This window comes from Sturnira hondurensis, unplaced genomic scaffold (genome assembly GCF_014824575.4).
Source record: "Sturnira hondurensis isolate 20B ecotype Veracruz unplaced genomic scaffold, ASM1482457v3 Scaffold0011378, whole genome shotgun sequence".
Lineage (NCBI taxonomy): Eukaryota > Metazoa > Chordata > Mammalia > Chiroptera > Phyllostomidae > Sturnira > Sturnira hondurensis.
The window spans coordinates 5,778,306-5,800,814 of record NW_028084009.1 but is presented as its reverse complement, the minus strand read 5'-3'; the positions used below and the strand labels follow the sequence as shown (position 1 = coordinate 5,800,814).

Here is a 22,509-nt window from a genome sequence, read left to right as displayed (position 1 = left end):
GGTTGCCCCAATCCTGGAGTGGGCGCGCGTCCATCTGGGGCACGCTAGGCCAGTGTGCACGGGCTCGAGACTTGTCCCTGCAGTCTGCATGGCTTAAACGGTGCGTGGTCTGGGGTTGTGCAATGGTGGAAAGCGTGCACGGGCGCCACCTTGCTGATCCTAGGAGGTGCATCTGCTGAAAGTCTGCTGGAGTCCCAGTTTGTGAGTTCTAGAATGTTCTGAACAAATGCCTACTTTAGCCTAAATCCTGCTGAGGCTCAGCCACTCCTGGGCCTAGGCCGAGTCAACTTAGTCCTGACCGCTATGAGGATTGAAGCCTTCCAAGACCTTGGTCAGCCCCAAAACCCGCTAGGGCCCAATCTCGCTGTGCCTGACCCAGACTACTTCTTTCTCAAACAGGCCAAGTCAAAATGGCCGGGACTGTCGGCTTCGACACTCTCAAGCAATTCACCAAAATCAAAGAGGTGGTACCAGTAAAAGCCCAGGAGGAGGAGAGTGGCGTGCGCAGAGCGCAGGAGCCCCCAAGCCCTGGGGAGGTGGAGGCCGAGCGCACCCGCGGAGCCCTCCTGACCAAGATCCCGGAAGGGGGCCAGGAGTTGGCGCTGGCCACCGTGGAGGACAGCGGGAGACACCTCCTGACCCTGCAGCCTGCGCCCGCCACCTTCGACACCACCGAACTCCCGGAGGTTGGCTGGCTGATGCCGCAGTACCCAGAGGGGGTGCAGGGGACGGTGCAGCAGGCCGGCAGTGCGGCGCCATCGCTGCTGTGGGTCCGAGAGGGGTCCCAGCAGAGCCTGCACCAGTGCGTGGCCATCAGCATGCAGGACAGGGTGTACTCGCTGCAGGAAATGCAGATGCTGCAGTTTCAGGTGCTGCAGGACGGCGGGGCCATGGCCACTGAGGACAGTCCGAGTGCAGAGAGCCGGCCTGAAAGCCCGGGATGGATTCAGGTACCACCAGGGTTAAAACAAATGGACGCCCTAACATGGAATTTTACAGAAGCCATGTTTTAGATTGCTCTTTGGGCAGTATTATGTATGGACAAGCAGTTTAGAATTAAACACAGTAAAATAATTCCCAGGAAAATCTTGGGGGACTCTGTGTTTCTTTTTTTTAAGCGTTTAAGAAGTTTCACTAATCAGAATACTATCAGGCATGTTGTGTGTGTTTTTTTAATTGTTTTGTTTTAGCACCCAAAACCTTTAATGCTTAATAATGATACTTAAGCATTTTGGTTGCAATGGACAGTCTTCTGTGCTACTTAATGTTAACGTTTTCGCTATGTTCCTTGGTATCATAGGGGCAGAGAGCATCTTATTTGTTTGGACACTTGTTTGTGTTTATTAGCGTGGGAAAGGTCAGGAGGGAGACCAGCTGCCCGTCGAAGGAGGCGCCGACAGGACACAGAAGCAGTTCTTTCTCATGGAAGCGCGGCCTGGAGACGAGGGAAGAGACGAAATCATTCTGACAGTTTCAGACTTGAACGTGGACAAAACAGAAAGTCAACCCGTGCCCGTTCAACCACTTGTTGGAAGAGCCAGCACTCCAAAAACTCAACAAGAGACCGAGGGTAGGGTGCTCTTTGCGTGTGAGGGACTGGGCATAAAATGGGCGGCTGTTTTTCCTCACGGGAACAAAGCAGCCATTGACGTTTGAAGTAGATGACTTTTAGTGGCTTTCAGAGTGCCAGGCAATGGGAGAAAGTTTAAACGAATGTTCTGTACTGTGCACTGGACCCAAGCATTTTGCACTTTGCACACAAATGTTTTTAAAGCGTAGGGGGAAATGTTCCTACAAAGCACTATGTACATAACATAGAATGTGGGGCTCCGATCTGCTCCCTCATTTGCACCCTGGGGCGTGGGGTAAGGGAGAGGGAGCAAGATGCTTCATGGCCAGGAGCAGTGAGGTCCAGAAAGCAGCAGAGGGGCCTCCGGCGGTTTAGGTGAAGAAGTTTAGGTGAGGCTGGAAAGAGGACTCAGAAACGGCTAAGCGTTGGGATCAGCTGTGCAGGCAGCAGGAGGGGCGTGGCCCGTGGGCGGGGCTTCCAAAGGAGGCTGGATGGTGCCCAGACCAGACCAGGAAGGACCTGGAATGGATGAAAAAATCGGACCCTCAAAATTATTTGTTTGGCTTTTAAAGTATTTTCTTTCCTGTGTAAGTTAGGCGTTCACCCTCCAAATCTCGGTTTCCAGTTCATGTTTCAAAAGTCCTATCCGGCAACGCTTGGCTGTTTCCTCCCTCCTGGAGCAGGTGGCTGGGGCTAGGGAGGGGCTCGGTTTTGAAAGTCACATGGACAGCACTGCCCACGGTCAAAGTCATTCATTCAGGGTATTGCTTCTGACTCCACTAGGTGTTTGCCTTCCCTCGCTATGTAGTAGTTTCTTGTATATTGAGAATGAGATTGTACCCTCCTCGCCCCAATTCCCAGTCCCAGCTCATTTTCGGGCATCAAACACATTATCACAAGTTTGTGCAATCATAACCCTGTCCAATTCCAGCCTGTTTTCGTCACCCCCCCCAAAGTGGAACGGGAACCTCGAAAGACTTTCTCAAGGTTGCCAACCCTGTACTCCCCGTCCCACAGGGGTCAAACAGACCTTCCGCTGTGACTCCTGCCTGTTCACAACGCCCCGGATTTCAAGTCTGAATCGCCACATGAAAACTCACACCAACGAGAGGCCCCACATCTGCCACCTGTGCCTGAAAGCCTTCCGCACGGTCACCCTCCTGCGGAACCACATCAACACGCACACAGGTGAGCCCACCGAGAGGGGGCTTTAAGAATTCCCACGCACCAGTTCCCGCGTTAAAATTCCGCGCCCCTGGAGACTTTTAGTCTCGTTTTCCTCCATTTCCGTTAGGGATGACGTGGAATGCGACACAAGCCCTCTCTCGCCTCCGTGTGGGGCGAGTGTGGTTCTAAGAGCCTCTTCTTCACTGTTACAGCCTCTGAGACCGAGGGTCAGTTAGAAGCGATGTATCCCTGAGGGGGAACGTGCGGGGAAACCTCGTTTGAAAGGGTAAACTCTGTGGTTTTGCAGGAACCCGGCCCTACAAGTGTGGTGACTGTGACATGGCATTTGTCACCAGCGGGGAGCTTGTCCGGCACAGGCGTTACAGACACACTCACGAGAAGCCATTCAAATGCTCCCTGTGCAAGTACGCTAGCGTGGAAGTAAGTGCGCTCTTCTGCTTAAAGCTTTGTGGCATCTTATTAAGAAGTGGCTGTAAAAAATCATGTTAGCTTAAACTAACAGGAGAACCGCTCCCCAAATGGGTTTTATTAAAGATATTACTCATACGAAATGCGCGCAGGAAATAATGCTCGTTCGGTTTTGTAAATTGAAAGTGGAAAATCGGATTTCTTCTGGCTTCGATTGCCAGTGAGCGAAAGCAGTATATAAAAGGGTACAGATTACAAAGAGGTTTGCTCAGGGGACTCGGGAAATCGAAGCGCTGCCTGGCGGTTTACGTGGTACTCAGCCCACAGACTCCGAATGGGTTAGCCCCAGCAGAGGCCCCCAGGCCCAGTCTGATGGCGTGCTGGCCCTTCTGGGCCAACCTAGGTGGCTCTCGGTCAGACACACCTGCTTGAAGGTTTAAACGTGCCTGTTCCCGTTACAGTAGAGACCAGGGTTTTCACACTTCGCCTATGCATCCGGCCTTGTCCACCCCACCGTTGTCTTTCTTCCTCTAGTTCTCTGGATGAAATGACGGATGTCACAATCGCTTCCACCGTCGGTTTTCAGCAGTTAATGGCTAGGGGCTCCCCTGGCAGTGTCAGGAGGCCGCCCGGCCTGAGTCTGAGCCCGGAGGGGGAGGGAACACCCTGGGGAAGGGAACTAAGTTAAAGGGCGAGAACCCAGTGGTGATGCAACCGTGTGTCAGAAAGGAGGAAGTTTCACCCACAGGCTCAGGATGTGATTCCAGGAATTTTTTTCCCCTGCTGTGACTATTTTGAAAAGTTCTTTCTCAATGGCGTTAAAAGTTATGACTCTAGTTTAGAAACCCAGAAAGACAGTTTCAAGGGGCGAAGCCGTCTGGGACGGCTGAGCCAGGGGTGGACTTTCGCTTGGTGTCCTGCTGGATCTGAGCACAAACATCCAGTGTCCACGGAGACCCTCCTCTGGGGTTCCAGGCTGCACACGGCCTGCAGACCGGCGGCCCAGGCACACGTGACCCCACGTTCCGCAGTTTCCAAGTCTTGCCGGACTGGCCTGCTCTAAGCAGGGATTGCATTCCAGCTGGAATGCAACGGGCATGTTGCACATCACACCGGCCTCAAGGGCTTGGGGCTCCCCCCCCACTTCGCCCTCCCTTGCAAAACCACCCAGAGAAGGTTGGCACACACAGCCGCCACCTTCCATCATTCACAGCACTCATCAACTCTTTCATGCTGTCATTTTCTAAATTCTTTTTTTTTAACTTTATGTATTTTGGGTGAGAGGGGAAGGGAGGGAGAAAGAGAGAGAGAAGCGTAGCTGTGGGAGAGAAACCTCATTTGGTTGCCTCTCCCACGCACGCCAACCAGGGACCGGCCCGCAACCCAGTCGTGCACCCTGACGGGAACCAAACCTGCGACCCTTTGCTGTGCAGGCTGGCATACAACCAACTGAGCCACGCCAGTCGGACCTAAAATTCTTTTTGTTTCGCTTTCTAGTACACGTGAAGACACCCACTTTTCGTCTCAAAATCTTAACTGGTTTGGATCTAAGTCTCTCTGCTCTTGAGTGTTCTTTGGGTTCACCTGCGCTTGTCGCATGCTGGGGAGTCAGACGGAGTGCAGCCTTCCTGAGAGCACAGGCAGGGCGACGGGCACTCTCACACCTGTCCCCCCACTGCACCCCTGTTCTGCGAGAGGTGGGCACGGCCTTCGGGGCCAAAACACAGAACACGGTAACAGCACAGTCAGGCCAACAGCGGTGAAATGGGAGGTGATGTGCCATTTGTCTTTTTGCTAGTCACCTGGGATATTCAATTAATGAAACTAGAACGGAGGCTCCTGTGCTTAAAAGTTATTTATTAGAAAGAAAGTATGAGCACGTGGAGCTGAGAAGGGCCTGGGACAAGATAGTGTCTTAAGATTCTCGTTTATTTACACGCGAAAAGCATTCTGGTCTCTGCACCTCTGTGGCGCAGTCTGAACTTGGCAGCACTGAGGGTGTGGGGACTTCGACGTGGAAATCAAATCCCGTGCAGCGCTGAGCAGCAGGACTGCCCTTTCCCTGGGCAGCACGAACTTGAACCTCAGAGTCTCTGGAAACTGCTGCTGGTTATCCCCAAAGGGTCTGAAACCCACATCAAATGAGAAAAAAAAGCCATTCACCCCAGAAAACAGAAAGTAATGCCTTTGTCGTGTTTGGGGGGGTGCGGACTATGTCCTGAAGTTAAAGCATCTGTATCTCTTTTTAACGAGGCTGATTGGATCAAAGAGTTTCAGCTTTCGCTTGCAACCACCCCCTTCCCTTTGCTGCCTAGGCGAGCAAGCTGAAGCGTCACATCCGGTCGCACACCGGGGAGCGCCCCTACCAGTGCCAACTGTGCAGCTACGCCAGCAAGGACACCCACAAGCTGAAACGACACATGAGGACGCACTCAGGTAACCGCGCCTCGCGCAGAGGACTGCGTTGTCCCTGAAGCAGTGGCTTGTTCTCAGGCGTGAGCTCGTGCACTTTCCTCCTCGGGGGGCCAGATGAACATTCGGGGGTCCGAGGGAGTGTCCGTGGTCCTTTCTGGGGTGGGGGTTCTGCTCTGTCCCTGGGTGTGTATTTTGCATCCAGGGAACCCAGGTAAGCTCTGTGCTGTCACCTCACAGAGGAAAACACACCGTCAAGGGTGGGCATCTGTAGGTTGCTCAGGCTTCAAACGCCGACCCCTCATACACCTTGGACGTGGAGGCCACATAAGACAGAGCGTGCTGGCTTCGTCACTCACTTTACGTTCCTCTGCAGAAAGAGGGCATTTTGTGGCTCCCTGGTCCTTTGAACGGAGGACGGGACCTGGGCAGCCGTCTGGGAATTCTGTGCTTCTAAGGGGTAAATGTAGGAGAGAGGGATAAGAAGGAGCCCAGGGGACAAAAGACAAGCTCTCAGCTCCAGGTGTCCTTTGGGGAGGATCGGGGCCTGCAGGGGTTGGGGGGGCCACTCTGCAGAGGGTCACTTTTGTCATCCCCTCGCAGGGGAGAAGCCCTACGAATGCCACTTGTGCCAGGCACGCTTCACCCAGAGAGGCACCATGAAAATACACATCGAGCAGAAGCACAACAACAGCCTCCCCAAGTACCAGTGTCCCCACTGTGCCACAAGCATCTCGAGGAAGAGCGACCTGCGTGAGTGTCTGGGTTGGTGAACTTCTTCCGCAGGGAAACCTGGGGAGCCCTGGGCCTGGTTCTGGGAGGCCAGGCTTCAGGAACTAGTCTGGGGAAGGGTGTTTCTTTTCTTCAGAGGTCCTGGGCTGCCACCTGGTGGCTGACTTGCTTCAGTGCAGTTTCATAGCATTTCGGCTGTCCCTGTGTGCTGGTGACATCTAGTGGGCAGGGGCCAGGGTTGCAACACACAGGAGGGCCCACAGGAGAAGGGACGGGCCAGCCCCACGTGCTAACAGTGCTGACACTGAGAAAGCCTGGGCTACAGGGCAGGGGCAGATCTGCTTTCAGAGAGGAAGCCCCCCACACACACACCTGCAGCACATAGGTGATGTTCTGTGACGTTCTGTGACGGTTTCAGGTGTCCATCTGCACAACCTACACAGTTACAGAGCCACCGAGATGGAGTGTCGCTTCTGTCCCGCCGTCTTCCACGAGCGCTATAGCCTCCTTCAGCACCAGAAGACTCACAAAAATGAGAAGAAGTTCAAGTGCACGTACTGCACCTACGCCTGCAAGCAGGTACTGGGGTTCGTTTCGGTCCATTCTGGGAGGCCGGGGCACGGAAGGATGGAGGGCTGCGGTGGGATTTTTTCCCACGCTGAAAACACCTGGGAAAAAGTCATGCTTTTTTAAAAAAAGGCTATTAGGCCCTGACCAGTGTGGCTCAGTTGGTTGGGCGTCTTCCCGCAAAGTGAAAGGTCAGCGGTTCAATTCCTGGTCTTGGAGCGTGCGAGAGGCAACCGGTTGGTGTTTCTCTCCCTCTCCTTCTCCTTCCCTCTCTCTAGAAATAAGTAAATACAACCTGTGTTAGGAAAGACTATGAAGAATAACCAAGAGGCAACCGTGAGCCAGTAAATTCCAACGATGGTGCTTAAAGTGTGGTCCACACACCCCCAGAGAGCCTTATAACCAGTCAGTGCTGTGAGATCAGAATTATTCTTGGTGGTTGATGAACTTGTGCCAACACGTTATTCACCCTTGCTGCGTGGGCCTCGGCCCTGATGGTGCAGAAGCCGTGGAGGTGGCTTCCTGCAGAGCAAAGCAGTGACCGGTCACCCTGTGCCCTTCGCCTTCGGGCGCTGGCAGCAAACACAGAGGGCAGTGTTACTTAATAATGTCCTCGGAGAATCAGTGGATATGATTAACTTTACTCTGTCTTGACCCTGCATACTCACCACTTACGTGTTCTGTGTGCTGAGCTGGGAGGTCGGTGGGAAACACCTTCATCCTCTGGGGCGGGACGGCATCTGGAGACCCCGCCTGTAGGGGCTGCTGCTGGAGGCACCGGCTCCACTAGCTGTTTGTGTGTGTGTGTGTGTGTGTGTGTGTGTGTGTGTGTGATGTTATTTTGACTTCAAAGGACTAGCGACAAACTCTGCTCATTCAGTTACGAGACATTTGGCCATGCCCGGTGCCTTCTCCCCGCAGGTAAATGAGGGGAGCGCCTCCCTTCACAGTGTGGGCGGGGGCTGGGGGGGCCAAGGAGACAACACCAGCTTAGAAGAGGAGATCAGAATTTTGGAACACTGACTTCCAAAGATGGGAGTCACTTTAAGAACGCGATTTTTTACATGGTACAGCGAAACATGTCCGCACTCTGTAACTCAGACCGGTATTTTCCCAACGGCTAATCCATTATTTTGCAGAACCAGGTGTGGGTAAAGGACCTAGTCATAGTATGAGATAGACCAACAGATTTTCATGTAATGGAATTCAAAAGGTTGATTGGGGTGGTTTCAGGTTCCACATTTTAGCCAACTTTTAAGAAATTGTCACGTGTTGCATTTGGGTGTAATACCAGAGCGGAATGTCTACAATTACTTGAAAAGTTGTTAAGATTTTGCCCCCCTTTCCAAAAGTGTATCTGTGGGGCAGGTTTCCCCCATGTCTCAGCCACAGCCACACCCTCAGCCCACTGAAGGCAGACGCCGAGATGAGAAGCAGGCTGCCTTCGCTGAGGAAGATTGCCAGACTCAGACGTGACAGAGGGAGTGGCCTGATAAACGACAAACGTTTGGGGGTGTAAGCATGTCCCAAACAGTGCGGCCTGTATTTCCACTGGAAACCTTCTCTGTTAAGTCAGATACTTTTTTTTGTTTTTAAAAATAGATAACACGTGTATTGTATAAATATATTCATTTGTAGTTGGCTTATTGCTGTTTTTTAAAGGATCAGTAAGTTTTTTCCTATTTTAATGTCTCAGTTTTGATTTCTAATGCAGGCGATATTAATAGATACCACTCCGAAAAAAACATAGATACCAAAATCTGAAGTATCTAAACAAAACACTTCATAAACAAAAGCTGTTTGTGGTGTGAGTAATTTTTAAGAGTGAAAGGGGGTCCCAAGGCCAGAAGCGTGAGACCTGAGTGGCTGTCCTGAAGTGGGTGCCACCTGGATATTTCACCCGGTGACCAGAGATGCAAGTCAGGTGCTGGGTTTCGGAGCGTGGGCTGTAAATGTTAAGGCTTCAAATGAAGAAGAGAGCGTGTGTCTAGGAGACTTGGAGCACTGGGATGTTGCGAGCCCAGCCTGAGATTTGTTCACATGACCCAGGAGAACGCCCCGGAGATAGACGAGACTTGGAGAAAAGGCGGGGATCCCAGGGAGGGTGAAGTCTCCGGTGTTTGGGGAGCAGAGCACACAGGGGCCCTTGAGACTGGTACACTGATGCGTGCTCCGTGGGGTTTGGTCCCCGAGACCTGGGCTCCCAGGCTGGACCCTGACTCTCAGTGAGGGCACCAGAGGGTGCTTTCCTGGCCGGGGGCGGGGGGTGAGCCGTGAGAGGCGAGGAGGGATGGGAAGACTGGCAGTTAGGTTATGGGCAGTATCGTGGACGTGTTCGTGGATTTCATCAGAATAGTCATAGCATGTTAAATAAAACACACACACCGTGTATTTTCACTTATATGTATTTTTGTCCTGATCCCCCAAATTATTTACTCGTAGAAATCCTAGTTAAAATTTCTGATGATTTCTTTGCTGAGAACAGTTATTTTCGCCGTGAGGCTTTTAAACTGTTGATACAATTCGCTGTAATTCCATCGGGCAGTGGAGGGAAAATGTGTGCTTCCTGTACTCCCACCCCGAAATGTCCACTGGACTGAAACTCTAAACATTAGATTTTTGAGTCTGCTGGTTCCGGCTGTGTGTGTAAACACGGGTCATTACAAATGTTAATAATTCATTACAGACATGGACTGCAAAGACAGGAGCATTTGGGCGGGAGAATGATGATCATTTTCCTGCCCCCAGTGTGTTCTGGTCCATCCTTCCCTCGCCCCGTGGGCCCAGCTGGGAACTAGTCTTGAGAACTTTGTAACCGCGTGGCAAGGACCGGCTATGACTTGGTTCCGTAGATCACCAGGCCGCGTTCCCACCTTAACAGCGCGCTGTGTTGGAGGACGTCTTCACTGTGATTTTTCTTCCTGGCGCACGCATCTTTGGGGAGGGGGAAAAAAAGGAATCCGATGAATAATGCCTGACACCAAGCCCTCCCTGTGATGAGCTGAGCTGTCTGTTCTCCCCCCCCCCAGGAGCGCCACCTGACGGCTCACATCCGCACCCACACCGGCGAGAAGCCCTTCGCCTGCCTCTCCTGCAACCAGCGTTTCCGACAGAAGCAGCTTCTGACTGTGCACGTCCAGAAACACCACAACGCGGACTACATCCCGGCCGTGCACACGTGCCCCAAGTGCGGCAGGGGCTTTTCCCGCTGGGTGAGCGCCCCCGAGTCGCGGTCGGTCTCCCCCAAAGATGCCTCTGTCTCCCAGGCAGGGCCCCACCCGAGGGCTTTCAACGCAATCGTAGGGACTGGCCAGGCCTTCAGAGAGTGGTTATCAGTCACAAAACTCTCGAAAATCTTCTACAAGTGTGGTCTCCCCTTCTGTGGGAAAAAAAGCACAGTTCCTGCAAACAAAGCCTCGCACATAGTTTTAGGGAGTTCTCAGGCTCCCCCAAATCTACAAAGAATCCCTGATCTTAGTACAGCATTTAAGGATTGTTCCCGTAAATTAGACTTAGGCTACTTCGGAGACAGAAGGCAACTTTCAAAGTGTCGCATGGATGTCTAGGTCCAGGGCCGTCAGTGGCGTGCTGAGACAGGCATTCGCCCTCCCCCGGGTGAGTCTGGCTGGAATCTGTGGACACTTAAACCCACCCTGGTCCTGCCCTGGCTGGGTGGGCTCAAGCGTTGTCCCCGACATGCCAAGGCTGCGGGTTCGATCTCCCGTCAGGGCGCATACAAGACACAACCAGTGACTGCCTCACAAGGTGGAACAACAAATCGATGTCTCTCTCTCTAAAATCAATAAATTAAAAAACCAGCACAAATGATTCGCCAGGCCCTTAGCCAGTGGGTGCCCTGGTCTCATTTGTAAAAGCTTTGAGTTACCTGAAGCTGACTGTTGTTACGGGGGAGAGCTTTGGGGTTTTCTCTTAAAAGGTAGGGTAGTTGCGTTGGGGGGCGCAGCACAGCAGGGTCATTTTGGACCGTTCGTGCAATTAGTTCAAAATGTGTCAAATAAAAGCAAGAACAGGTGCGTTCATGCTGAGCTGAAGTTGAGCAGAGCTGCCCTCTGGCGTGAGAAATGAGAAAGCAGAGGAGGGGGGGACGGCTGCAGCGTCCTCGGCAACGCAGTCAGAGGGCTCGAACTGTTCCTTTCGTTTAAGAAAGCACATTTGGATTTACATTTGGACTATAGAAAGAACTCCAACACGTCAATAATAAAGAGACAAACACCCAGTCACAAAGAGGAAAATGATCTAACTAGACACTTCTCCGAAGAAGAGGTACGAATGGCCAAGAAGCTCCAGAGAGTTGCTCGGCATCACTAGTTACTTGGGAGACGCAGATCGCAATCCCGTAAAGGCCGCCCTGCGCAGCCACTGGGGGAGCTACGTCGTCAGAGAAGGCGGAAGGTGGGAGGGGAGGAAGGTCTCGCGCTCCCAGGTACCGCTGCTGGGGCTTCAAAACGGAGAAGCCTTCTTGGAGGACAGTCTGCAGTTTCTCAAAAAGTCGAGCGTAAAGTGACCGTATGATCGAGCAATTCTTTATTCTTTTTCCAAGTGCCAAAGACTTAATAAGCATTTGTGGGCAGGTGCTCCAGCTACAAAAGCCCATACCCGCCCCATTAACATCATGCCCGTCACATTCCTATCATGTGGTCAGTGACCGATGGCTGGGTGCTGGCTGTAGGCCTCTGCACCCAGCGTGCAGGCTCCCAGGGCTTCTTTTTTCATCACTCCTTTTTTTTCATTTAAAACATTTTTTCAGTCACAGTTTACATTCATTTTAGTTTGTATTGGTTTCAGGTGTGTAGCATAGCGGTTAGACAATCATATACTTTTCAAAGGGGTCCCCTTGGCTTACCAGTGGTCGCCTCCGATAAAGGACTGTTACCCGAAGTGTACGAGGGACTTTTGAAAGTCAACAATAAGAAAACACAACCTGATTTTAAAAGAGGCCGAAGATGTTAACAGACCCCTCACCAAAGAAGACACAGGGATGCATAAGGTGTGTGAGAAGATGCTGACCCCCCGTGTCATCGGGGAAACGGAAACCAAAGCGAGGAGATGCCGCTACACCCCGATCCGAAGAGCCGAAATCCGGAACGCTGACGCGGGTGGGGAGCACCCAGAACCCCCCGCTTCGGCAGTTTCCTACGAAACTAAACCTCCTCTCACCATTGATCCAGCCGTCGTGTTCCCTGGTATATTTGCCCAAAGGAGCTGGAGGCGTGCGTCCACAGGAAAACCTTCAGGCGGATGTTTACACCAGTTCTAGTCCTAATTGCCAGACCTTGGGGGCCAGCTGGGTGTCCTGCAGCAGGGGAGGGACGAGTAAGTGTGGTACACCCAGGCAACGCACAGTGTCCGGCACCGAAAAGAAATGAGCTGTCAAGCCACAGAGAGACTGGAGGAGCCTTCAATGCACATTACTGAGCGAGGGAAGCAGTCTGCAGTGTCAGATGCCATATGACCCTCACGGTGTGACACTCTGGAAGAGAGAAAGCTGTGGGGACAGGGCAAGACCAGAGGCTGCCGGAGGCTGCGGGGCAGGTGGGAGGGACAGGCAGGGCACAGAGGACGATTAGGGCAGGGACGCCGCTCTGTGGGACACTGTATGACCGTGGACACTTGTCATCATATGTCTGTCCAGACCCAGAATGCACACCACCAGCAGTGAACGTTAAGGTAGACCACACACTTGGAGAGGGGCGTGTCCGTGTAGGTGGAGCAGCATTTCTGTGACACACACGTTTGTCCTGTCCGTCCCTGTCAGCCCTAGACGTCCTGTAGGTTCCCTCCACTTGTATATCAGAGGCCGGGCATGTTTCCGTTGGATTCGTTTGTTCTTGCAAAACGGACGTCAGTCCTTCTAAATCCTGAACTTGACAAAGTTGTGGAGAGAGTGTGGGTATGTGAATAGGTTGGCACTTCTCTGGGGAAGGCGCTGTGGCTCTTACATCCTCAAGGGAATCCTTGACCCTAAGAAGCTTCATTTGTCCATCATCCTCACGCAGGCCACGGGTGGTGGCTTTATTCTGTGAAAGGCCAGACAGGGACAGACTTCCAGCTTCTCAGACCAGACGGACCATTTCTGTCCCGACTACTTGCCTCTGAGGTTATGGTGCAAACGCAGCCCTAGATGGACGCTTCATAAACGCGGGGACGTGGCTTGTGCAGAACACTCGCCTTACAGAAGCCGTGGGCAGGCCGCACTCGACCCCCCGCCCCAGCGGGCCAGCCCTGTGCGTAAGCATCGAGTGGAGTTTCCCAAACCCACAACATTCCCCCTTGTGTGCAAACCCTCCCTCCTTCCACCCACAAGCCTGCAGGGCCCATCCCGAAGTCGAAAGGGCAATTAGGCGAGAGGTTTTACAGAATCAGCAAATTGAATGACTAGTGCCCCCTGTTAGCAGACAGACTCCACAACTAGTGAAAATGTTCTGACTTACTTCAGATCCTAAGTGTCCGTGTATAAGAAGACGTCGCCGATAGGTCTGACTGGGAAATCGGTGGCTTCCCATTTCCGTCTGAATGTTGTACGCAGTTTTTGCGACTGTGTAGCAGGTCAGGACAGAAGCTCACGGGGCAGCCATGTCTCTGTGGCATTTCATTGATTTTCATAAAATCGACCGATAGCTTGAATTTCCAGTGTAATAGCAAACCTCCTGTTGGAGAGGAGAGCCATTCCAGGCAAGTAAATCTTGTCTTCCCACTGACTTCTATGAGAAAGACACATCTAAGGCGAGCCAGCTTGCTTCGAGGCCTAACCACGAGAGGAAGGGTCACCTTTGAAAGGCCGTCTTTTCTTGTGCCAGATGGTAAGAGGCACACGTCACTCATTTTCCGCGGTGCGTCTTTGACCGCGTGCTTTTAAATGACGCTCCTTCAGTGATGCCAACTCTCATCGCGGGCCCTGTGTCATTCCCCCAACAGACCAACATGCGGAGACACTCCGAGCAGTGTGAGGCCGAACAGGACAGAGCGGCCCCCTCAGGGACAGGAAGAGGAACGAGAACGAGGAAGCTGGCCGTCCTGCAAGAGGCGGTGGAGGAAGACGGTACCTCATTTTAAATGAATTGGGTTCGAACTTGACCGTGATTTTCTCTTGTCCATGTCCCTGGGTGCTGAGCGTTGACGTGCAGGGAGCACACCCAGAAACCCCGATTGCCAGACCCTGAAGGGCGCCTTGTCCCGGGCCTGGCTCTGTCGCGGCTTCCTGCCCCTTTGGGTGGGTCTTGGACTTCCTTTGGCCCCGTGTGGTTATGGGGGCGACACCGGCCTGGTGATGTGCCCACCTCTTGGGACCGCAGTGAGGGCGCAGCAGAAAAGTGACTGGGAATGCCCGGGGGTGGATCCCCCACCATGTGGCTTCCTGGGGGGACATTTTCATGAGGCTGAAGGACAGACGCACATGCCCAGTGCTCTCCTGCCCCCAAAGCCCCGCCCCCACCGAGCTGGTGGGCTGCTGAGTGCTGTGCTCGTGTCCTGGACGCACCACAGCCAACAGCCACAAACTGGGGGACCAAGAACAAGGCCTTGTGTTCCCTCCCAGTCCNCCCGATTGCCAGACCCTGAAGGGCGCCTTGTCCCGGGCCTGGCTCTGTCGCGGCTTCCTGCCCCTTTGGGTGGGTCTTGGACTTCCTTTGGCCCCGTGTGGTTATGGGGGCGACACCGGCCTGGTGATGTGCCCACCTCTTGGGACCGCAGTGAGGGCGCAGCAGAAAAGTGACTGGGGATGCCCGGGGGTGGATCCCCCACCATGTGGCTTCCTGGGGGGACATTTTCATGAGGCTGAAGGACAGACGCACATGCACAGTGCTCTCCTGCCCCCAAAGCCCCCCCCCCACCGAGCTGGTGGGCTGCTGAGTGCTGTGCTCGTGTCCTGGACGCACCACAGCCAACAGCCACAAACTGGGAGACCAAGAACAAGGCCTTGTGTTCCCTCCCAGTCCGGATGCCAGACCTCCGGGGCGTGAGCAGGGCCGCACTCCCTTGGGGGATGTGGGGGGTGGCACCTTCCCCGCCTCTTGCAGCTTCAGTGTCCCCGGGCAGTCCGTGGCTTGTGGCCACACCACGGCCTCTCCTCCCTGTCCATGGCTTTACATTTCCTGTCTCTTGTAAAGACACCTGTCACAGAATTTAGGGTCTGCCTGGAACATTCAGGGGATCTCATCTTGAGACCCTTAATTATATTTTCAAAGACCCTCATTTCAAATAAGGTCATGCTCACAGGGTTGGAGTTTAGGATGTGGACACGGCTTTTGGGGGGCCAACAATCCAACCCACCACAGGTGCACTCGCTTATTGGAGACAGCACACCAGGTGAAGCCCAACTCTGAGCCCCAAACCAGGTCCCTGGCCCCCGAGCTCCAAGGGGGACAGATCTGAAAACGTCTCTGTAAGTGTGTGGCTTCCCAGCTCGTGGGGCACCTGAAGGCCCCCTCTGGATACCTTGTGCAGCGCTTTTAAAAAAAAAAAAACCCACAACAGAGACTGATGCAGCCCCAGGAGTCTGCAGAGCCGAGGGGGATGAGCCCAGGTGGAAAGTGCAGCTGAGATCAGAATGTCCTGTCCCACCCGTGGGAAGCTCGTCTCCGAAAACATGTGCTGCTGGATTAACACCAAGTGCTGGTTTCCAAAATCTACTGGCACTGATTCTTGGCTTTAATTTAAATTTGCCAACCCTGTGCCTTTTCCCCCCAGAAGCCGCTGCCGAGGGAGCCCCCGTGGCAATGGGAGACCAGTGCCCTGGAGAGGCAGCTCCTGCAGCCTACAGAGAAGCCGCCGCCGCCGCCGCCGCCACCACCAGCAGCATTGAGGACCTGGATGAGGACCTGACCTGCGAGATGATCCTCAACATGCTGTCCGAGTGAGGGGCTCAGGCGTCCCGTCCCCGCCTGGCCTGCTCAAAGCACGTCAGACATGTTCAGCGCCTTTGAAACAGTGAAGTTCATGGCCCTGGATGGGCACAGGTTTTCCAAAGCTGGAGGCAGTGCCTGCAATTGTTCACCTGTTCTTGACTTGATATCACACACACACACACACACACACAGACACTCACACAAGACAATGCAGGTATTATGTAAAAGGCCCACACCTTGAATTGGAGGTTAAAACCTCAAACCCATGAATTTGATCGCTAGATATTGGCAAAAGCGGCCCACAGCGACTGAGCAGTGATTTTCCGACAAAACTTTCTGTCGAGTGCAGACTAGTTAGGGCTTCAGCCAACCATCCAAGCTGAGAAATTTTATGTCAAATTTTACACGCCCGTGATATTTTNGGCAGTGCCTGCAATTGTTCACCTGTTCTTGACTTGATATCACACACACACACACACACACACACACACACACACACACACAAGACAATGCAGGTGTTATGTAAAAGGCCCACACCTTGAATTGGAGGTTAAAACCTCAAACCCATGAATTTGATCGCTAGACATTGGCAAAAGCGGCCCACAGCGACTGAGCAGTGATTTTCCGACAAAACTTCTTTCTGTCGGAGTGCAGACTAGTTAGGGCTTCAGCCAACCATCCAAGCTGAGAAATTTTATGTCAAATTTTACACGCCCGTGATATTTTCTTATATGACTGTTTTAACCATAAAATACTCATTTTATATCCTTTTTAGACAAATGAATTTTCCATAAAATGTAAAGCCATTATAACACCTTTAATTTGTTTTAAATTCAGTGCAAAAGATCTTAATATTGTACCAAAGAAAACTGAGTAGAAAATGGGAGACTCTAAATTAGATTAGAACATAACGCGTAACCTACTTTCCCTCGGTCTATGTTTACATTTTTGAGCTCTGCCTCCGTTACGTCCTGGACGGGTGGGAGGCCCTCCCTGGTTGCATCCCATTGTTGCTTATCAGTATTTCATGCATCACCCTTTTCTCTAAAACTACTTTTTTTATGTTTTTAAAATAATTGGCTGAGAGAAAAAAACCGGATAATGAAAACATGTACTCAAATTTGTACTCTTTCTGTAATACCCTCTACACTGTGAGGATCTCTCTTTTTCCAACTGAAGAGACCTCGCCCACCTCCAAGCAGGATGTGAAATGCCTCCAGCCCTTAGAATTAGCGAGTCCCCGTCTTTATAATGAGTCATATTGTAGCTCAGCATTTGCTTTTTGCTGTGCATTTTTCTCCCCATATTTTAAAATCAGTGATAGGTCCTAAATTCAAATTATTTTCAGCTTAGCTGAGGTATAATTGACAAATAAAATTGTAAGGTGCTGAAGGGTGCAGCGTGGGGATTGGATGTGCACCGATGTCGTGAAAGATTCTCTCCCATCTAGTTCATTCCACCCAGATTCTTAAAATGCTGGTCTCTTGTGAAAACACCCCAAACCCAGAAGCCCTGTGTAAGGTGAACACGTGAAATCAATTTCTTGAGAAATTGGAGAAAGGGCATTATATTCTTTGCAGGACACCAAATAATTCAGTTTACATAGTGAGACTTCAATTCTCTGGTCTCCTATTTGCTCTCATTGTAACTATTTGAACTTTTGTAATCGTTTCTTATCTTTTGTTGTTTAAAGATGTTTGGCAAAACTCAATAAAATGACTTAAAGTTGTCTTTGTTATAGATGAGTGATGGTTCTTAAAAATGTCTTTTTTTTCCTTGTGAGGATATGGAGAAATTGGAACCCTGTGCCCAGTGCGGGGGAATGTGAAAATGGCACAGCCCCTGTGGAAAATGGTTAGGGCAGTTCTCCAAAAAAATTAAAAGTAGAACTACCCTCTGATCCAAGGATTTGGGTGTGTGCCCCAGAGGATTGAAAGCAGGGCCTTGAAGAGGTGTCTGCACACCCAGGTTCACAGCACCACTACTCACAGTGGCCAAAAGGTGGACGCCACCCCAGTGTGCAAGGACGGGTGAACAGATAAATCTCTGTCCATGCAATGGAATAATACTCTGCCCTGAACAGGGAGGAAATTCTGACTCTTGCCACAACACAGATGACCCTTGAGGACGTTACACTAAGTGAAACAAGCCAGGCACAGAAGGATGAACACTGTGTGCATCCACTAACAGGAGGAGTCCAGAGGAGTCAAGTTCATAGGGACAGAGGAATGGTGGGGGGACTGGGGGGCCAAGGGAGCAGGGAGGGGGGAGTCAGTATCGAGAGGGGACAGAGGTTCCGTCTGGGGAGATGTAAAGAGTTCTGGGGATGGACAACAATGTGAGCACACCTAACACAATTGAACTACACCCCGGAAACCGGTCAAGACAGTAAATACATACTATGTACTTCACTGCAATTGAACTTTTTAAAGGAACAAATGAACAGGTAAATAGGTTTGAGACGGCAAGCCCCATGGAGATCGAAACACCATCAACGCCTCCCCATAAACAGGACGCACAGTATTTGGCTAACACCAGGGTGGGGTACGAGGCAGCGTGACACTCAGATGATCGGCCTTGACCCAGTGCTGTGTCCAGACCCCTGCCAAGGCCCTGGGTGAGAGGAGAACCTCATCTGTCCCTCAAGTGCAGTAACTACTAGTGCCTTTGATTCTGGGACAGAGCAGTGACCACAGTCCCCACAAGAGGGCGGTTGTCTCATTTCCCCCCTGAACTTGGAGGCAGACTTTCAGCTCTTCGGGACTACGATAAGAATGCCAGGTTATAACAAGCTCTCTGCCGTTGGTTTGACCAGTGTTGCACCATACAGAGAGATGGATAAAAAGTGCTTTGTCTTCAACCGGCCCAGGAGCATTTGTTGCACTTGACCTTGAGAAGTAAAGAAAGGGGACTTCACCGAACCTGGAGGTGAGGACAGTTTGCTGGCTCCATGCTTCAGAATGCTGGGGCGTGAGCTACCTTTGGAATGCGTCAGCTCAGAGTAGTTCTGCGACCCAGCAGCAAATGATTCTGGAATGTATACCTCTTGCACAATTTAACGTCTCTGTTTCAGGTGTTTAAATTACAACGTTGTTTGACAACAGTTTTACTATGTAAAGGATGCTTTTTAAATAAACCCAAGACCCGGCTGCAGCCTCTGTCGTGGGAGTCAGCCGGTGACTGGGTGGCTCCCACCGCAGGCTTAGTCCTGAGCAACTGAATGGCAGAAGCAGCTACTCCTGGGAAGTTCGACAGCCTAGCACCTACTGAAAATGGCAGGAATTTCCAGAGATCACTTCCAGGGCAAATCTTTTCTAAAATCTTTTCACTCACTGATTTTTTAGTGAAAGACAGACATCGCCTTGTTGTTCCACTTATTGATGCATCATTGGTTGATTCTTGTATATGCCCTGACCAGGGATTGAACCCACAACCTTGGTGCATCAGGACAGCACTCTGACCCACTGACCTACCCGGCCAATCGGCACTCTTACCGAATTCTGCTTTATGACTCTGTCATGAATGGGTGGTGTTATTCATCCTCAGACACATTCAGTTAAAGCCTCGGGACATTCAGCTTAACTAGTCAACTGCCTCCACCTTTTACCCTGTTCTTTATTGCAGTTTATTTTTAATTGAGTGTATCAGAGAAAACAGATGTTACACGGCAGCCCCATTTATGCTACTTTGGTAGGTTTGTGTGCCTTCCAAGGCGCGGCTAATTACGGGCCTCGCGTCTTTAAATCATCTTCTTTGGTAGCGTGCACAGTTTAGGATTTCAAAAGACACACAGGCTGATGTTTTTTCTCAGCAGTTGTAGAAGAAATACCACCGTGCTCACAGGGACAAAACGGCAGCGCAGAGACCTCCGAATCGAGCCCCGACGACCGGAAGCTGGTCACGGGGGACGGGTAGGAAGGCTCATGGTGAAACGCTCATTTGGTTTTGCTTTTTTTTTTTTTTGGAAAAACCAAACGCTCATTTGTTTTGTTTTGTTTTGTTTGGAAAAACCAAATGAGCTGAGAGGCACGTTGCTGTCACCTCCTGTTCACGGAGTATGACAGTTGCCACATCAGTCCAAAGGTCACTGATTAAAAGACTCATCCTGATATACATACTTATATCCCAAGGCCTGAGCCATCAGAATCAGTCAAGTAGTAACAGCAAACAGTGTACTTGACAATGAATCCCTTTACTTTAAATCAGTCACCATTGGCCATGTTGTCTACAGGCGATGCCCAGTCCTCTGGAGGTGCCTCCTGCTCCAGTCGCAGCCCGGGTCCAGCTCAGGGCAGTGCCACCTGTCACTTGGGTGTGCACTTGTCCTTGCGCTGGTCCCCTGGCCACGCCATCAGCCTGGGCCTGCAGCGTCCCTCCTCCTCAAATGTGGCTCTGTCTGCGTCCCACCACTCAGAACACCTGACCTTCATCTGATTCCATCATCTTGGGGGCAACTCCAGCTCCTGCAAAGCCCTCGATAACCATGGCTCAGAAATCTCTCTGGGTGTTGGGGTTACCGAGGGAGACTCCCGGACCCCAGGCCCATGGTGTTAGAATCTCGGGGGATGGCATCAGAGAGTCAGCATTTTCCAGTTTTGTCGCCAGGCCAGCTCAGGGGCCACTTGCCCTCCAGGCTGCATTTCTTCCTTGCTTTCACGTTTGTTGGGAATATCAGAAATGCTTTCAGCAGACAGCCCTGAGCATTTCTCTCTGGGCGGTTCTACCCAAAAGAGGGACTCAGCCCCTCTCTGGAGGCCTGTCCACCGGCCACTGTTCCAAAAGGCATGGAAGGAGGCAGAGCTTCTGGAAGTGGCTTGTATTGTAGAATTTGCCAGGCCTCCTCCACGGTTTGGCACCAAGATAGTACACTCAGGTGAACAGGAACGGACGTGAAAGCTGTTGGACAGTGTCAGAGTGCGACCCGTGACAAAGGGAGGGGACAACGAGAAGGTTCAGGATCTGCTGACTGGACAAGAAGAAGTGCTCGAGGCAAAGGGCGGGTGCACCAGGGAGAGCGTCTGACTTCGCAAGCCTGTGCGTCCTAGGTCGGGGCGGCCCCCCACTTTGGGCGGCACAGACCCCTTTCCAGGATGAGAGCAGCTGGTTCTTCTTACAAATGGTTCTTCCTATTGATTGTGACAGATTGGATAATCTCAGCATGCGTGGGTGGGTGGATGGATGGAGAGATGGATGGATGGACACAGGGAGATACTTGCTCATATTTTTTAATTTTGTTCTTTAACAATTCCATAAAGACTCAGAAATTAGTCACGGAAGGTGTGCCCTTCCAATGTTCAGCAAATGGAAATTAGTTTACTGATCTCAACTTTTCGTCTGAATGAAGTGGACATTATAACACTTCTTAGTGTTATTTTCCAACATACATCTTTTTTTTCCTTTTATTTTAAACATTTTTCATCTTTTGAGATATAACTTACATACATTAAAACCCCCTTTCTAAGTGTATATTCTACAAGTTCTGACAAATGAGTGGTCATGGACCCATCACCACAATCAAGACACGCAGCGTCTCCTGCACCCCATAATCCCACTGTGCCCCCCCTCCCAGCCCTTAGCATCCACTGGTTTCTCTATGTCCTTCTGGGCATCCTTTCCAGAACATCATGTAGACAGGATCACGTACTACATATCTGATTCCGGCTCCTTTGACGTTGAGGCCTGTTTCACAGGCTGCCTATTCATTCTAGGCAAAGTAATACTGCACTGTATGGAGGCTCCACAACGTGTTTATCCAGTTCCAGGGCATCCGAGTGGTCCCCACAGTGGGAGGGCCATGAATCGAGCTGTCATACACATTTGTGCATGGGTTTTGGGCAAACATACGTGTGTATTTTCATTCCTCTTGAAGTGAGATTTCTGGGTCATAAGGCAGAAGTATGTTTAACTCTATTAAAAACCTGTCAGGCCTGTCCCCAAAGTCCCATATTCCTGCCACCAGGTCTGAGCAGCAGGAGCCCACATAAGCACCTACTGCTTGGTATTGCCAAGGTGTGTTTCATTTTTCGCCATCCTATTGGGCTTGTACTGAGGACTCAGGCACAGTGTTGGATAGGAGTAGTGAGGGTGGACATCTTCGCCTTGTTCCCGATGTCGGGAAGGCATTGGTGTTTTTGCCATTAAATATCGTATTAGTTGTAGGGGTTTTGCACCTGCCACTTATCAGGTTGAGGACATCCCTTTTTTTATCAGTTTGCTGAGAAATCGTCATGAATGGATACTAAAGTTTATTTCAGATGACTGATTATATGCTTTTTTTTCTGTCTGCTGAATTATGACTAATTTTCTAATGTTGAACCAGCCTTGCATTCCAGGATAACCATCACTCGGTCATAATGTATTATACTTTTTATACTTTTCTGGGTTTGACTAGGTAATATTTTGTTGAGGTTTCTTTCATTTATGTCCACAAGCAATATTGGTATACACATTTCTTATAATATATTTGATATTGGGGCTATGATAGCCTCATAAAATAAGTTTGGATTGTTCCCTTTTCTTCTGTTTTCTAAAAGAGTTTGTGTAGAATTAAGAGTATTTCTTTTCTTAATTTTTTTTTTGTTTAAACTAGTGAAGCCACCTGGTCTGGAATTTTCATTGGAAAGTTTTAACAGTGAATACCAGTTCCTTAATGACAATGGGACTCTTAGGGTTATCTATTCTTTCTCAAGTAGTATCTGGACTAAAATAAAAGCTGTGGCCAGGTCCCTGCCCCACCACAAGGTGACCGCAGACTAAGCCCTTGACTTC

General features: G+C 51.0%; 1 protein-coding gene across 1 annotated transcript; it reads left to right on the top strand.

Annotated features, from left to right (window-relative positions):
- Positions 1-410: 410 nt before the first annotated feature.
- Positions 411-15,916, top strand: CTCFL (CCCTC-binding factor like). Its single transcript, XM_037059832.1, has 10 exons — positions 411-950; positions 1,348-1,570; positions 2,588-2,758; positions 3,045-3,178; positions 5,482-5,602; positions 6,182-6,331; positions 6,729-6,889; positions 9,907-10,089; positions 13,814-13,937; positions 15,584-15,916. The coding sequence occupies exons 1-10, from the start codon at positions 411-413 to the stop codon at positions 15,751-15,753; spliced, it is 1,977 nt and encodes a 658-aa protein (XP_036915727.1). The 3' UTR covers positions 15,754-15,916.
- The last annotated feature ends 6,593 nt before the right edge of the window (positions 15,917-22,509 follow it).